Source organism: Citrus sinensis, chromosome 6 (genome assembly GCF_022201045.2).
Source record: "Citrus sinensis cultivar Valencia sweet orange chromosome 6, DVS_A1.0, whole genome shotgun sequence".
Classification (NCBI taxonomy): domain Eukaryota; kingdom Viridiplantae; phylum Streptophyta; class Magnoliopsida; order Sapindales; family Rutaceae; genus Citrus; species Citrus sinensis.
The window spans coordinates 12,196,950-12,215,485 of NC_068561.1; the positions used below are offsets into that span (position 1 = coordinate 12,196,950).

The 18,536-nt window shown below is 32.1% G+C and overlaps 1 protein-coding gene across 7 annotated transcripts; it reads left to right on the top strand.

Annotated features, from left to right (window-relative positions):
- The first annotated feature begins 8,283 nt into the window (after positions 1-8,283).
- LOC102615512 (WRKY transcription factor 44) lies at positions 8,284-13,386 on the top strand. Of its 7 annotated transcripts, XM_025099931.2 has the most exons (7): positions 8,321-8,609; positions 8,721-8,805; positions 9,138-9,491; positions 10,222-10,802; positions 11,067-11,791; positions 12,314-12,469; positions 12,938-13,386. In XM_025099931.2, the coding sequence occupies exons 4-7, from the start codon at positions 10,464-10,466 to the stop codon at positions 13,122-13,124; spliced, it is 1,407 nt and encodes a 468-aa protein (XP_024955699.1). In that variant the 5' UTR covers positions 8,321-8,609; positions 8,721-8,805; positions 9,138-9,491; positions 10,222-10,463; the 3' UTR covers positions 13,125-13,386. The 7 variants fall into 7 exon arrangements, with proteins under 7 accessions (XP_024955701.1, XP_006480564.1, XP_024955702.1 ...); XM_025099933.2 differs by lacking the exon at positions 9,138-9,491 and having other exon boundaries at positions 8,284-8,609; positions 12,314-12,495; XM_025099934.2 differs by lacking the exon at positions 9,138-9,491 and having other exon boundaries at positions 8,308-8,609; positions 12,356-12,469.
- The last annotated feature ends 5,150 nt before the right edge of the window (positions 13,387-18,536 follow it).

Here is an 18,536-nt window from a genome sequence, read left to right on the forward strand (position 1 = left end):
AGGATTCGTTTACAATTCGTTTAGAAAAATATAATTAATAAACAAAATTAAGCAAAAAAAACACAAATTTAATATCTCACAACGAAATACAAATAATGCAAATCATATTATACAGTCATCCAAATACCAAATACCAAATCCTTAATATTACAAATAACAATAATTCAAATTCAAATTATAAAGAAATGTAATTTCTTTAATTCTCTTCATTTGTCTTTGTCACCTTGAAAACAAAAATCCTAAACTAAAAAGTAAATAAAATGTTATTAACATGCTGCAATATTAATAATAGTCATTGTAAAATTTCAAAAATCAAATATATAGCAAATTTGAAGCATTTTCAAGGAAATAATAATTAAACAAGATAAAAACTTTACCTACCACACTCACACACTGTCATTTGGATCATTGGCACTCTCTGCAGATGGAACACAATTAGTGCTCATGTTCATAATGTTTTGAGTAAGTTGGTCCACAGTGACATCCAAATTTTCTACAATAATTTTATAAAAATAAATCTTAATTAGAAACAACTGCACATAATATTATAAAAGAAAAGTAAATAAATTTTATGAGCAAGTTTTACCAATCTCTCTAAACTTCCAATCTCTAGTAGTAATAATTGCTTGGACTGTCTCTGGCTTCAATACACTTCGAAATTGATCAAGAACTCGACCGTCAACACTGAAAGTTGATTCAGATGCAACAGTAGATATAGGAATGCTCAAGATATCATGAGCCATGGAAGAAAGGTTAGGATAACGAAATCCATTTCCTTTCCAAAAACTTAGAATGTCCAAATCAATCTTTCTATAGATTCTTGGCTCATCTAAATAAAGCTCCAATTCATATTTTCTAACATAAGCACTACAATCCATGTTATCAAAATCATCAAACTCCTATAAAATAATTAAGAAATAAGAACAGTCAAAATTCAAAACAAGCATGGAAATAATAAGTCTTACAATGAACAAATAAGAAAATTGTAAATATACCTTGAACATATCCATAGTCCTTTGGTTAAGTTTACTTTGACTATTGTCATTACGTCCCGCACTTGAACCAACATCACTCATTTGAGTGAGTACGGATGTAGTGGAGGAAGATGGTGTGATCAAATTATACTCACCAAAAATTGAAAACAACTTATCTCGAACATGTTTCAACTCCTCCGAATTTTGACCATAAGCCTTGCTATAAGCAAACTCAATAAATGTCATCTTGTATCTAGGATCCAAGATGACTGCTATGGCCAAAATGGTACAAAAATCAGACCAATACTTTTCAAATTTTTCGATCATTTTTTGTGCCATAGTTTTCATGTACACATCCTCACTACACAATAATTGATCCAAAGCAACTTTAGCCGCAAACACCTTCGGAAAATACTAATTTGAAATGGGATATTTTGAACCAGAAAAATGCACGTGATCTCATAAAACATAGACAAGAATTTAGTTTTCTTTTCTATTTTCCCTCATTCTTCTTCAGAAGGACAATTCTTGTAATTAGAATCACTCAATTGTAAATGACGGAAAGCATTTTTGTAATATAGAATACTATCAAGCATGAGAAAATTTGAATTCCATCTTGTAGGAACATCTTGTCTTAATCATTTCTTGTCATCTAGAGATACTTACTTAACACACTCTAAAATTTGTCTTTTCCCTATTATGCATTTTTAACACATCGGCTTTCGCAGTGTTCCTACAGATGTTGGGCAATTCATCACACAAATAATTCCAAATTCTTCTAATTCCCTCATATTCAACAAATTGAAATGGCAAATCATGCATAACAATGGCATAAGACAATAATTCACGAAACACGTGAGCTTCAAACTTGGGAACACGAGTTGACAGTCCATGACTACAATCTAACATCATTTGTACAGGATCACACTTTTTAAATTTTGCACAAGTTTCATAATGTCTTCTTAGATTACCTGTACTAGAATTGCGCACAACCACATACTCAATGCTGCATTTTTTACACACCGTTCTTGGCTTGTTGTCCGGATACTTCTCCCCTGGAACCTTACGGAACAACGACTAAATTTGTAAAGTTAGTTTCCTTTGCCGTGGTGCCTTTTGTTCCACTGGCCTTAAATCTTTTTCAATCTCTTCTTCCAGTTCGATTATGTCATTTACATCATCATCTCCAACACTAGAATCGTTAATTGTGTAGGCTGAATTACTTTGGCTTGTGTCCATTCTCCTAAAAATAAAATAATTCAAAATTATTTTAAGGGCACTGATTAATAGCAAAACAACAAAAAAATAGCAGTAAAACAACAACAAACACAGCAGCAATGCCAGTAAAATAATAGCGACAGCGAAACAACAGCCAAACAATAACAAAACAATAGTAAAATAGCAATAAAACTGCAGCAAAATAGTAGTAAAACAACAACAAAACATCAGTAAAATAGCAGTAAAACAGTAACAAAACAACAGTAAAACAATAATAAAAGGCAAAATTTCAGTGGTGTACCATGATGGTGGGTAGTTAGCGCGGCGGGAAGTGGTGCTGGGGATGAAAGCCTATCTTGTGCGCGGCTATTGTGGTGTGAGTTTGTGCCACTAGTGGCTACGTCGGTGAGGGTTGGGGTGTGCCATGTGGACAAATTGGCGGTGGCGGCTAGGAGTTGCAGCAGCAGCCAACGGCTTTGATGGCTGCGGTGACGGCTTCTCTTTCCCTACGCGTTAGGGTTTTTGTGTTTGTGGCCTTGTGCAATCGTGTGTGAGTGTGAAATGTCAAATGCGAATGTGAGTGTGTAATGTGTTTGTTATTTATTTTTTTATTGTCATATAGTAGTTATTTGCTTAAAATTATAATATTAGCCTTCAAATTTTAAAAAGCTTTCAAATAAATTTAAGGATAAAAAAGTAATTTAATTAAACGAATTTTAAACGAATCGACTCCTATTCGATTTATGACCCATTTATTAAACGAATTCTAAATGAATAAACGAATTAAAATTTTCAAACCCGCATTCAATTCGTTTAATTAACGAATCGAATCGAATTCACCCATTTATTAAACGAATCAATTTTTTCAAACCCAAGCCCATTTAATTCGCATCGAACGAATCGAATAAATGAATCCTGACCCATATTGCCACCCCTATGTCTAGGTGTACGCCTAATTGTTTTGCTACAATAGTAGCAAAAATGAGCAACGAACAAATAATGGTTGCAAGAGAATTGGGTTTTAGTAAGCTAATGGATATGAACTGTGAAGGTTGCAAAAGAAACTTTATGGATGGTTGGTTGATATGGTGGACATTTCGAAGTCTGCTTTACTTATTAATGGAATAAAGTTGACATTAGTGCAGAGAGTTTTGCATATGTAATCGGTATTGAGGACGGATGACTTTCGATAGAACTAAATGGTGATATGGCAGATTTGGCAGAGTACTTAGACAAGTATGATGGAACATTGCGAGGTATAAATATCAAGACATTATCTCAGACGCTGAGAAAGTCGAAGAAAACGAATGATGAATTCAGAGTAACATTTACCCTGTTTGCACTTTCATCACTACTTTGTCCGACAGAGGGTGTGCACATGAGTTCCCATATTTTTTTTCTGCTATAGATGTTAACTTTATTAGATCAAGAAATTGGGCTACTTTTTGTGTTGGCTAATTAATTGAAGGGATAACAAGGTATAAGGAAGAGAAAGTTGCATATATTGGTGGTTGTTTGTTTTTTCTTGAAGTATGATTCAATGGTCATTAGGCCGGGTGGATATAAACTGTGAATGAGCTAATAATAATTAAGACGTAGTTTCTTTCCTATCGGTCAAAGGACGCATTAATTGTTTAGGAAAAAAATTGGGCAGATTGAAAACAAATAATTATAGTAGAATGTAAATATTTATAGTAATGTGTATGAGAATTTTATTTTTGTTCATTTCGGATACTATATATCAACACAGTTGCCTGCTCAAAGATACCCAAAGATCAATGAATTGTCCAGCTGCGATTTAGAATTCAAATGAGATTAAAAGGTTTACGAAGTGCTTTGAGCATTAGAGGGGCATAATGAAAGAGAATGTATTATGATATTTTATTTAGTGGCAAAAGTTAAAGAGTATAATTGTAGATAATATCGTGGACATTATATTGCTACTGTTAGAGTTGAAAAAAATTTCCAACTACTTAAGTAGCATAGGAATAAATGGGATTGGGACGTGAGAATTCATAGGATTAATGAATGGGTCATATTTAGTTTGAAACGATTTCTTTTATGCATCCTATTAGGATTGAATATATTCACCCATTTATTAGTGAGTGACACGATTATTAAAAGGTAATAAAAACAAATTCATAGTTGTATTAGTTAAATGCATCCATTTTTGTATTATAAATTTATCTACAATTTCCTATCATGAAGTTGAAAATCATGGATATGCTTATGGTTTTTTTCTTTATTTTAGAAGGATTAACATTTACATGGTGTTGAATTTTTGTAAATTTATAGGTAGGCATAAATTTTGAATGGTGCAAACGTACAATAAATTGGTAGATGTGTATATATAATAAATTTGAAACATAATATCATATATGTATTAAATTAGTTTAGTTCATGGGAAATGGGTGTGCAAATGTTTTATATAATTTGTGTTAATGGGTATTAAGTTGGGTAGTTAGTTGTGTGGTTTTAGATGACAAAATTACATGATTATTAAGTGGGTCGTACTAGGTAACTCCTTATTTATTGTGTTGAGTCCAGGTTTTAATAATTTGACAAGATTATTATGTGTGTCGAATTTAAGGCAGCCTTAATATAACATGACACGAACATGATTATTTTTGCAGTCGAGTAACAACCTATAAGGTACCACAGTTTGTTCATGTCATGTTACGTGTAACCATATTTATTTAAAATATTTGTAGTATTGTTAATGATTTCTTATTCTAGCATTAGGTTATTGTTACGAATTTGTTAGTTGTTTATTTTATTAGAGATTGTTTGCTCTTGTTTGTTTGTCAATATTGAGTTGTGTTGTTATTTTGTTAAATGTAAAAATGTTGGTAATGTGGGTGGTTCATTATTATAGGGAACAGTGTTATAAAAGTATCACTGTAATGTAAATCAGTTTATGGGGAATTTTGTTATAAAACTTCAATATGTGTAGTTTATTTTTAGATAACCCATTTAAAATCATTTATCTGTAATACCAGTCGAATGTTGACTACATGTAATGTTATTCCTATAAATTTTAACTTGAATGTTTTGAATCATATTAATCCACCTTTTTGCAGGTATTACCTTCGTATCAATTTATGGGGAATGTTGTTATAAAATTTCAATATGTGTAGTTTATTTTTAGATAACCCATTTAAAATCATTTAGCTGTAATACCAGTTGAATGTTGACTACATGTAATGTTATTCCTATAAATTTTAACTTGAATGTTTTGAATCATATTAATCCACCTTTTTGCAGGTATTACCTTCGTATCAATTTATTCATCTACCACTTTCGATTCATATTGGACTTTTGCATGGTACTCGTAGTTCTATTTTAACCACTCACTCATCAAATAATCCATCTGTAATTCCATATTCTCATTCCAAAATTAATCATAACCCACAACTCAGAGCATTACACCCACTAGTGGTCACAAGTTGTGTTATTTTCTTTGATACACAGGTTTGAATTCTCCAATTAATCTTTAAATCCACAAGAACAATTATAACAAGATCATACAACACCCATATTATAAATATTAATTATTTACAATAGTGCACCATAACAACTACAACAGACATAAATACGAAATCAACAATATCCTTGAGAGTAGCAAATTAACCAAGTCATACTTGGAATACACGATGAACAGAACCTTAGGTCATTAACTATGAATCTACGACATTAGAAATTACTACAATAACCATCAAGGTAGCTGTCACTAGCCGATAACTAATTAATCTCCCCATTCAATGGTCTTATTGTTCAAACTCTGCACCATTTCATAAACACAGATGGACAAGATAATATTGAAACTCCCAATGGTCTCTTGTGCTCAAAAGCCTTCGGCAGCACTCTTTATTACTGGTGTAACCTGCCACAAGTCCAAAAATGATCATCAACTATTTTCATAAATATATTTGAACATGATGGGAGTTGCAAACTTGGTGGGAGAATGAGAATTAGGGTTCTTTTGTCTTCATTTCTTTAAAGGGAATTACTCCACTCGAAGTATCACATGGGATCTATTATATACATCTCTTATACATACATCTATATTGGCTCTTATTCAAGTGAAGTATTGCTCGTGTATTCGCTTATAATTACCCCATGTACCGGTAACTCTTAATCAAATGCATTCTATGCGTTGCGAGCACATGTCATCGTGATGGTTAATTAATATGACTGTAATCGCACGGTTGATATTACTTGGATCTACCTTGGAGCCACTTCAAGGTAACCGTGGCCTTAATTTGGCGTTTGCAAATTTTTCAATGATTTTGTATGTGGATAATGACCAATGAATTGAGTTGATAATTAATCATTAGATAATTATTAAGGAGATGAAGATAAACAACTTGAGTTGTGCCATGATAGAATTTACTAAGAAATAACAAAACATAATAAAAGGTATTCAAGGATATATGCTTTGTTTAGACGAGATATATCTAATTATAAATATGATAAATTGATAAACATACAAAATCATTACATAATTATGTATTCGTATCATTATTAGATAAATGTGTTAAAGTTATGTAATACGAATATGATACGAAATCATAATTACTGATCATATCAGTTTATATGTGTTTCATATTATATTGATATGATATCGTGACCTGTATTATCAGCTGTGCGGCTACCTGTGTGTAAATGGACCTTGAAAGTGAAGAAATTTAGAAAAACAAAAATAAATAAATTGTGTTCAAGCGATTCCCATTGGCGCGTGCGGAGCATAACGCACAGGCACAGCAACCAATCACAATCAGAGGAATTCGGGTTTTGAAATTGCTGGCACGTGTCCACATCTGCCGGCCCCAACTAACGTTCTGAATTTCCACGCCCCAACTACTAATCCTCTGATTCCGCTCACGGCATATCATCACATTATGGATCCAAAACAAGCATGTCATTACGCATGAGAATGTAGATAAGCACTTAAATTCCTCGTTGACAAAAATACATTTGCTTCGTCCGTTTGTTTGTTTGTCTTGGTTTTTAAATTTTCACGTATAGCTAGAATGAATTGAGGAGAGGGCAAAAAACTCACAACCATGCATTTAGCTTTACCCCCACAAGGCTACAATGAAGTTTTTTTTGGAAATATTGTTCATTTCCCATTCTAAATTGAAGAGCTCAATCCTACCAAATATTTATCATTAAAGAGAGAAACTGGTAAAAAAATTGAGAGGAAAAGAATGAAAAATGTGACTTCTAGTTAATTTTTGAAATTTAAAAAAACCTTGTAATTTCTGAATTTGCATTCATTTTCATCTAGTAAAAGATTTTATATCTGTGGACGTGTGTGTGTGTGTATATATATATATATATGAGAAAAATTTTAAGGGACAAAATGTATTACAACACATGACATAATTTTATTAGACTGTCTCATTTATAATTTTCTCGATATTTAAACTATATTATTTATTGGACTATTGAATAAGTTTTTGTCGCATATATATCCACTTTAAATGAACTAATTATATTGAGATAAAAATGGCTGAAATTTTGAAATTAGTGCTCAAACTTCTCATAGACATTGTTGGATAAAGAGATCTGAACTCCAAAATCTCAAATATATATATCATAACTTTAAAATCACTCAGATTGACAATTTTTCCCATTTGAGTTCATGACCTTAATAAACAGGAAAAGAAAAAATGGTGAAAATAATCTCATTACTTAGCACTATTGACCCTTCATATATTAGTGTGTGAAATTACAAACTTTTTCCTCATATTATTACCCAAACTCGTGTATTTTATGAAGTAGATGTATCCAAGATCAGTCGAGCTATGGGAAAATAAACGATGAATGTTTTTTTTTTCTTTTTTTTCTTTTATTGACTTAAATGGTTCTTTATATTTTTAACCTAGAAGTTTATTAAAAGAAAAACTTAAAAATAATTTAGTCTTACACGCGCCAAGATTGTCAAACAAGAAACAGAGACAGTTAGTTGGCTATTCTATATCAAAAAGACCAGCAGGGCTATAGCTATGCCACCCATCACATTCTTGGGAGAATACAGAGTAGAGACAATACAAGTTAAAAATAGATTAAAAAAAAAAGATTTTCCCGTTTTTTCGTTTAATACATTATATAAAAATTTAAAATATCAAAACCAGTTTTTGGGGTTTGATTTGATTTCTTATATACATTTGCTTAGAAATGTATACTATTTTTTTTTTTTAAATCTCTGCATGTTTTTAGCTGTTACAAAATGGGAAACTGTTTAATAAACTCATATACTGAAAAATTCAGTCACAAGTTTAATTTTTAGTTATTTAAAAAAAAAATTAATTGGGAAAAGACAAGCCCATTTACAGGTACTGAATGAGTGGTTAGTCAGCGACTCAGTGTAACTACACTGGGTCAACTGTTTAAGGTTTCTCTGCAACCAAGGTCAAGTTCTTCTACGTGCGTCGTCTTTTGATACTGGGAGTGTATTAGATATTTTTATTTTTCACTTTTACTTTTATTATCTTACTAAATTTTTGGTTCTATTAAATGCAGGTGAAAGTGAGGCATACAATGAGAAGCGTTATGAGAATTTACAGAAGCAATTCAGCTTATTAGTTTCTTAGTGGTTCACTTTCTGGTTAGTTTCTATTTCCTTTTGCTCTTTTCTTAACTTCTTGAAGTTAAGTGCTGTCTGAATTTGTACTTTCATATGGTTTGTGTTCTTACAGATGTTGATCTTTTTAGGGTTTATATATATATGGGTGTGTGTGTGTTTGTGTGTGTGTGTATTTATGTATGTATGTATATTTTTAATTTTGTTTCTTTGAGTTCTCCTTTGAAAAGAGAATTGGATAACTGAAGATAAAATGGGGTGTTTCTAAGAAAAAATTCATTATATAGGTTGATTTTCTGGTATTACCAGATGTCTATCAAATGACTGACGGCAGGATTTCTTTTTTTTTTTTTAAGGAATTTTAGTGTTCGGACCTTTTCATGTGTTTGGACTCAGTTATTCCCATTTTTCTTTTCGATTAGGAGGGGGTGGGGAATTGGATTAGAAGTGTGGTGAATTTCAGAATTCAGAGATTGTAACTGATCCATATGCAGATGAAGATAGCTTGTACTGGTTGTTGTATGCTGTTAAGCTTTTGCGGGATTTAACGTTGTAAATTTTGATCATAAGAGAGGCTCTAGTATATATGAATTCAAAATGGAAAGTCATGAGCTGATCGGTTTTAAAATCAAGATAGAGGTTATGGTGAACTAGTAGTGATCACATCAATTGGCAGCAGAAAATCATTATTCCTGTTGGCATCAAGAAAGGTTAGACGCTAGCCGGTTAATTTATAGCACAACAAAAATTGGGAAGCTACTGCAAAATATCCATTTCGAAATGGCTTGTGCTAAAAAGAAGATTGTGTGTGGCTGAGAATGCAGTGGAAGTTACGAAGAATATTAAGAAATGTTTTCAGGAATTATGTTTATATGTCTATTATTGGTCTTTTCCTTTTTTTTTCTTTTTTTTTTCTGCTTAATTGATGTGAGTTCCACAATTGCTGTTTGTTTTATGGCTTATATAACCTGACTGACAATGGACTGGATTTTCTTGGTTATTTCTTTTACTTAGCTATTTTGATTTTTACAGTTGCTAATTCATAGATGGAATTAGGCGTCTAGGAAATGATTCTGGTATTGATGTGTTATTTCGTGTGTGGGATAGGAGTTCAATAGCTTTTGTTGAGAAAATAATTCTAGTATTGTCTGAAGTGGACTTACAGCTAAAGGGGAATGTTGTCTGGATGATTTTTTGTTTCCTTTTCTTCTCTGCATATTATCTAAAACCTGACAACAGAGAAATTCTTCTCAGTCTATTCTGTGATTTCTAGATTTTCTGTAGTGCCAAATGGGCAAAGGCTTTATTTGTTTATACTATTAAAGGATGCTGAAGACAAAGTATCTCTGTGTTGAATGACCTGTATTTAAGTTAGAATCAAACTGTTTGCTTCTCTTCTGCTTTATACGAGTAATTAATAAACCCTAGCAAATGATGCAGGTTTGAAGCAGTTAATTTTGAGCCGTGCAGCTGGCTTCGACAACCTACAGTGCAAACCAATTTTTGGTTGATCATCCATCTAAATTCAGTTCTGCTATTAACAATTCTGTAATTCTGTTCTGTTGCCTAAATAACTGGCTTCTCCCATGTGGAAAGATGATCAAAGTTCGAAGTTTAGCTTCTTCTTACTTTAGCATTTATTTTACCACTGAAATGTGATCGGCATTTCATGCTTAAAGAATATGAAGATCAAAGAAGCAGAAAGAATTGTTGTAGCTAAACCAGTGCCTTCAAGACCTACTCGTTCCACTTTTGGGTCCTTCTCAGAGCTCCTTGAGGGTCCCATTCATGCCTCACCTCCTAATGTGTGCTCTGAAACTGCAGTTATGGCAATTAGACCAAAGACAGTGAGGTTTAAGCCATTGGTGAATTGTGCTCCGCCAAATCAGACTGAGCTGGCAAGAACAGCAGTTTGTAACTCATCTGATGATGTTTCAAAATCCGATAACAAACCTACTGTTATATATAAACCCCTGGCAAGGCTTGTTTCAAAGACAACTGTTTCCCTCTTGGAAAATATGGTCAGTAGCTAAACTCCACATGCTTGTCAATTGGATGGACTTCCTATTTTTCTTTCTTTCTTTCTTTCTTTCTTCCTGGATTAGTAAAAGCTGGTAATGGTTTTCTATTCTGATTCTACCATCTCTGTTTTTTCTACCGCAGAATATGAACTTGTGCTATATAATGTGTTGAAGAGATGAAGATAAATTTTGAACATATATTTTTTTCTTCTCTGATGCTTAAGTATCAATATGACTTTTTTCTTGTTCTTTTACTTTATTCAGGGCAACTTTGATATTAGTCATCAACATACTCAGCAGTCAGTTGAGGCTCAACATCCTAGCCAAGATAAACAGAATTTTATATCCCAAATTAGCTCAAATAGTAACCAGGTTTTGCCACCACTCAAGGAAAAAGATCAGACAATTGAATCCTTCAAGGAGGCATCTCAAAACCTGGAGGATCCAAAATATTTCCCACCTGTGGCTGGGGATCGACCTTCTTATGACGGATATAATTGGAGGAAATACGGGCAAAAGCAAGTCAAAGGAAGTGAGTACCCACGAAGCTATTACAAGTGCACACACCCCAATTGTCCTGTGAAAAAGAAGGTTGAAAGATCATTCGATGGCCAGATTGCAGAAATTGTCTACAAAGGTGAACACAACCACCCAAAGCCTCAACCTCCTAAAAGGAGCTCATCAGTGACACAGGGGCTAGGATTAGGATCAGATGGGACTGGTCAAGATACCAACAACACAGTATGGAATACTCATCTTAGTGAAATAAATGAAGGTTCAGATGGAAGAGTAGTGAATCAAAATGACTTAGGAGTGTTAGCAGATTCAACTTGTCAAGCGAAACCTCTGCCACCGTTCATTCCCGTTTCAACTGGAGCAAATAATACTGATGGTGGAACATCTGATAATTCCTGTGGTATTAGTGGGGAATTTGATGAAGGGAGGAAGACATTGGAGGGAGAGGATGAACAACCCAGAAAAAGGAGAAGGTAGGCAATTGTGTTTTATAGAACCATAAATTAAGTTTATGGTCCTGTCCATGCTCTTTAGATTTGCAAAAGCTGTAAATATCTTCAAAAGGATGGATTTACCATATTATTGAAATGAGAAATTATTGCTTTTTACAAAATTAGGAGACGTTAGTTTTAAGCTCATTTCTGTCTTTTCTATCTGAAGTTGCAGTCTCTGAAAATATCATTGCCATGGATCTCTGATAGATCTTTGATTGTTTTCTTTTAATAACACACATTACCAATGTGATTGTTCATATAATTGAAGTTGCATAATAGGAAATATTTTCAATATTATTGAAGTTTGTTTTAAGCTCATTTATGCCTTTTCTGTTCTGCAATTGCAGTCTCTGAAAATATCAATGCCCGGTAGAGCTTTTGTAGATTTTTTATTGTTTTCATTTTATTACACACTTTACTAATGTGATTGTTCCTATCATTGAAGTTGATTGGTGTTATATATGTTGAATTGTTATTTTTATCTTATTTTATTTTTGGAAGAAGTGAGCATCAATCTAATGGAGCCGGCCTGTCGGAGGACAGCATACTAGAGCCACGTATTGTGGTGCAAAGTTCTACAGATTCTGAGATTCTTAGTGATGGCTTCCGATGGAGAAAATATGGCCAGAAGGTTGTGAAGGGAAATCCTTATCCCAGGTTGAGACTTGATAACAATTTAATGAGTAATATTACTTCTTGATATCCCTCCTGTTCTAAATATAGTTAAGGTTTAATATGACCTTTTCTGATCCAGTTGCAGTATGTTTTTCGGCCGTTTCCACATTTGAGTGATCTTAATCTCTTAAAACTTCTCAACCTCGTGAGTTGTAACTTAAGTAATATTACGAGGTTTTGATTGTTTTTGATACATGAATTTTTGAAGATTACTGTATTTTTCTTTCTCATGGTTCCCCATCTCCTTTCCCTTTCTTAAAGTGCAAATTCCTGCCCAAGGTCTATGAATGTTACTGTTGACCTCTCTTTAGGATTCGACAGTTGATTAATCTTCAATGGAATTGGAGATTTAGTATCGTTTGAGACCCAGAATTGGTCTAGTATATATATTTATATGGTTCCCTCTTTTTTCTCAGATTTTCCCTTAGCTTGTTTTGATCTATCTTGCAGAAGTTACTATAGATGTACAAATCCTAAATGCAAAGTGCGCAAGCACGTGGAACGAGCATCGGATGATCCAAGAGCTTTTATTACAACATATGAGGGAAAACACAACCATGAGATGCCTTTAAGGAGCACAACTCCAGTGACATCTGTGCAAGATTCACTGGCTCCAACTAGTACAGATAAGCTATGAATTCAACTGTGGAAGGAGATTGTTATCGAGCCAACATATTACCTGACAAATTATGTTGGAAGATTACAATGGCAACAGCGAACCTTTCGTGGAGCAATTCTGAAGTCTTCCTTCCTTGGTTGATCCAGTTCATTACCATATAGTTATCCTGTAAGTTTCAGCTGTCATGAGTTATTGATAAAGGCAGTTCAATATGTAGGTAACTCAAAATATTAAACGGCTGATATAGTCGTCCTTTAATAAAAGATTTATTCATCTTTTATTTGCTTTCCCCTTCATACAATAACCAGTCTTGCCTCATCTAAATATGTAAATGCTTCTTCCTATTTTCCGGAGGGGTCATAAATTTGCCGGCAGCTTTGAAGTGGCTGATACTTTTTACTAGTTGCTGTGCCAGGAATTAATGTTAATTTCTTTCCCATTTTCCTCCTGCTGACCATGCAATTTTGAAAATTACGCTGCATAATCTGTATCTCTTCATCATTCACTTGCATAAAATTCTTGTATGAATCATCATCATATTCATTGCCTTCAATCTAGTTCTATGAGTTTTTGGAGCATGATGATTCTGTTTGTTAAGAATAATTCTACCAAAATTTGTATGTGATACACAACTTAAAACACTTTGGCAGTTGACATTCGCAGATGTAATGCAGCCAATTGGCCCAACAACAGTACTAAAGACAAGTCTTAATAGACGTGTCGAACTTCAGCGCCTACAACAAAGATGAATGAATCTAATTGTTTGGCTACAATCTGTACTGTTGCTGGTTAAAACCACCTGAGGTGCCTCATCACTTGAGGTGTGTCGATGCCCTTGCGCTGGTAAATGTCGACACCATCTTACAACTCTCTTCTAGGCATCTAATAATCATGTTTTGAAGTGACCATGTAAAGCAATGCGACAAGCTTCTTGTTGCATCTACTTCGAAGGTTTGTTGAGTGATTTCTAAAGGAATGGTGGTGGAAAGTTCAATGATTCTGTCATATTTGAAGAGGGCAGTTCTGAGAATTTCTTGTAGCTGGATTTGGAATTTGATTGTCAAACAGCCGACCCTTTTCACTTTTCACTTTTCACTTTTCAGGATACCTTTATTCCATGTGATATGTATTTATTAGGAAAGCTAAAAAAGTATGCTGGTTCGCTACCTAAAAGTTTTAGTCTTTTTGGTGAGAGGCTAATATTAATATTTGAAGACAATAAATTGACTAAAGACAATAATAACGTGACAAATATAATTTTATTTGATGTAATTACCAATCTGTCTAGTAATATTATTTCGACATAAATAAACACGCAATATGATATTGTGTATCCTCTTATCTTACATTTAATATAAGACACATCTTCACATATAAATAGTATGTGAATTTTACACATATACTATTTATGTAGGAAGATGTATCTTACATTATATATAAGATAATAATTGCCCAATATTGTTCCACTAATGTGATATTTTAGATGTATCGAAAGGGTTTTTTGGCTTTTATACACGTGGATGTGGAATCTTTGTGGTTACTTAAACAATTAAAACAAAAAGAAAAGGACTAGTATTGGAGACCATTTTCTTTATGAATATTATGAGAAGGCAAATGCAATGTTACATGAAATGTAACATAGGGGCTCCCTGAAATAAAGTTATCAATTTATCAATGTTGCTTTCAAGTGCACTAGTTAAATGCCAAATGTCGTTTCATGGATGATCTTCTACATCTCTCGATTTGTCGCCCCTTGATTTGACCTCTTGCGTTATTTTTATCCGCATCATCAACACGTAGAATTTGGGAGAATCTTGACCTAGTCTTATTAATAACTTATTTGATTAAGACAAATGTTTGGAAAAAAAATTCTCGAGAATTTGATTGAGAAAATTTTAAACTATTTTATTCCATTGATTATTAGAGTTCGAATTTTAAAAAAATAAAAAAAATTAATTTAAACATTGTCCATCCTCTTATTCCAAATTAATGATAAAAAATATAATTTTTGTTAATAAATTGTCGGGGTAAAAGCTTGTTTAGTCCTTATATTATGAGGTTAGTGTCTATTTAGTCCCTGTATTTTTAAAAACACCTCAAAACGTCTCTGCTACTAAATATTGACACTTATGCCATTATTTTTAACTTGCTTTTACAATATTACATTTTTACAATAATGTTTCTTTTTTGGATATTAATAAAAAATTAAATTATCAAATTAAACTCAAAAATAAAATAAAAACAAAAAAGGTATATATTAATTTTTGTGGAAGCTCACGTATGTCTAAAAAATTAATATCGTAAAAAATTACATTATCAATTTTTTTAGAAAAATTAATATTTTAACTCAAGAGTGTGTTCCACAAAAATTAATATATATTTTTTATTTTATTTTATTTTTTGGTATTAAACTGGTAATTTATTTTTTTCTTTTTAATAATGTCTAAAAAAATTATTATAATAGGGTTATTTTTTTCTTTTTAATAATGTCTAAAAAATTATTATAATAGGGCAATATTATAAAAATAAGTTAAAATGAACAAAAGATAATGGCAAAAGTGTCAATAATTTAATGGTAGGGATGGTTTGAGGTATTTTTAAAAATATATGGACTAAACGGACACTAACTTCAAAATATAGGGACTAAACGAGCTTTTACCCTAAATTGTCGCTTCAACAATATATCTACGTTAAGTTTTTTTGAATGGATTAAGGATTATGTTACTGTATTATACAAATATTTACAACCACTATGATAACATATCATTACACAAATATTTATAATCAGATATATAATTAAGACTTATATTATTATATTTTTAATTATATAAAATGCATGCCCAATTAAATAATCCTCACGGAAAATAGGTGTTTCTACTCCATTCACATTTTATAAAAGAAAAAATTTTACAAATAATCTCCGCACAATTATATTTAATTGAAGAAAAAATTTTATAAATAATTTTTACACAATTATATTTAATTAAGAGAGATTAAGTTCATATAAACTCAAATCATTACTCTTATAATCATATTTAACTTAGATAATGGTTCACTACTAGACTAAAGCCCGAATGACTATCTACGTACAAGGTTCAAGTTCCCATGGCTATACTAAGACAATTGGACCAAAATGAATGGCGGGCTATTTAGGAATCCTCAGGTGAGCTGTTTCTGTTTGAGATGACAAATATTTACCAAGAGGGGAATACTACAGTACGCAATGATACACACCATGAGATGCACGCATGTTTCAGTCAAACACAATCAATCACATGGGCTCCACCTTTTCACACTTACCGACTCGGTGACATAAACTCATCGGAGCCGTCCAGCTGGATTTGTTGGCTAACAGAAACCGAAGGGGCAGAACAGAATATTAATGATATTCCCACCTGGCAGTCTGACAGCAATTGGCGGCAAGGGATAATATCGTCAGGATCCCTAGTTTTTATTAATTTCAAATGAATTTACAAATTCATCACTACCCTCCACGGCGTCACCTAGCTAACAATAGTGAACTACTCAAATTAAGTAAAAATTTGATAAACAATTAGTATAAATTAGTTTATTTAACAATAATTTCTAAGAATACCAAAATTTTTTTCCATTTATTCATATCTAATTGTCTTATGAAAGCATATTTCAAATGGAATAAAATGTCATAAATTAATTTTCAAATGCTATGAATCAAAAGAAAATGCATTAGAGTTTTTTCTTTTCCCCTTCTACAGTAAACCTCAATGAAGTTCAAGGTATCGAAGTAAAAAAAAAAAAAAAAATCAAGCTAAGGGGATATTGAAAAGGGATTTTGGAATTGGTGGTGGTGGTGGAAGAAGGGAGACACATCTTTAAAAAAACAAACAAATAGTAACTAATATTTAATTTGTGGTAATTTGTGGTTTAAGAAGCCACTTATATATTTGGAAAGAAATTTGCTAATATTTCCAAGAGAATGATCTCACAAATCAAAGAGTGGCAAAGAAGGCCAACATTAGACAGGGCATCAACTGCTCTGATTTTTCTTTTCTTTTCTTTTTTCTATGAAAGCATAAATGAAGTGAAATTAAGTTTCAATCAATTGAAGTCAGTAATTGAGCCAAAGATTTTGGAGGGGTTGAGAAGGATTCTAGATCGAATTATTGAGTAAAATACTGACAATTGAATAATCATTTTCCAACCATAACTTCTGCCATCCTTTTCTAAATTTCAGCAATTTTCCATAATAAGTTGTTTGAAAACCATAACTTCATCTAAAACAATCCTAAAGCAAGCCACCATAGGCATCTAAAACAATCCTAAGGCAAGACTCCATAGCCTATCGGGCAGGCATTTGGTTCAATTCCATTCGAACCGAACTGTATAATGGTGGCAGTTTAGTTCAGATCGGTTTGGGCAACAAAAACTAAATAGTTCAAAAGTTTTTGAACCAATTGGTTCTTGTTAGGTTCGGTTTAAAAACAAATTGAACCACCAAACCAAATGGTTCACAAAAAAAAAAAAAATGAAAAAAAATATAAAAGTTTTAGTCAAAACTAGATCAATATAGAAAGATCTTTGACTCCTAACATGTTTGAAGCATTGATATTAACACAAATTTAGTGGTAGTCTCCTCTTTTCTTGGAAACAACAACAAACTTTAATCAACTAGCTCAATAAAATGAATTTATGGATTAACTTTCAAAATGTATATTTTGTAAAATTTAAATTTAAGTTTATTTTAAGTAATTGGATAACTTTGATTTGTTTAACTTTCATTCATATGGTTCAAAATGAAGAATATTTAGTTAATAAAATTGATACTTTTATTTGTTAGTTAAAGAATGTAATCATCAATGTGATATTATATATTGTGATTATCAATGTGATATTATATATTGTGATTATCAATGTGAAATTATATATACACTCTATTTTATTTTGTTTATTTGTTGGGTGCGTGGCTAATGGCTCATTTAGAGAGATAATTAAGGTATTGTGGGCGCGGAAGTTGAAAGATTAAGAAGTGGTGATTAGCATAATGCTCAGTGGCAATAGAATTTTGAAGTGAAATTTCTTTTTTAATTTGTTGTGGATTTTTAAATTATTATTAGACTTTATTATGTTTTTTTTAATTTGAAGATTTATGCACTCGAGAAAAATTTTGGTATGTAGCGCAAAAAAGGCAGGAGGAGGAGATAGCTTTGAAAAGTATTATTTGACTAATTTTTTTGGGTACAATATATAAAGTAAAATTACTCAAATTAAACTAAATCAAATTAAACTATAGAACCAAACGAAACTAAATTAAATTATTTTAGTTTAGTTTGGTTTGATTCTAGCATTTAGTTTGTATTTAGTTTACAAAATTATGAACCAATCTATACTAATTTGGTTTGATTAATCGATTGGTTGGATTTTGAACCTGAACCAAATCAAACCAAAAAGTGT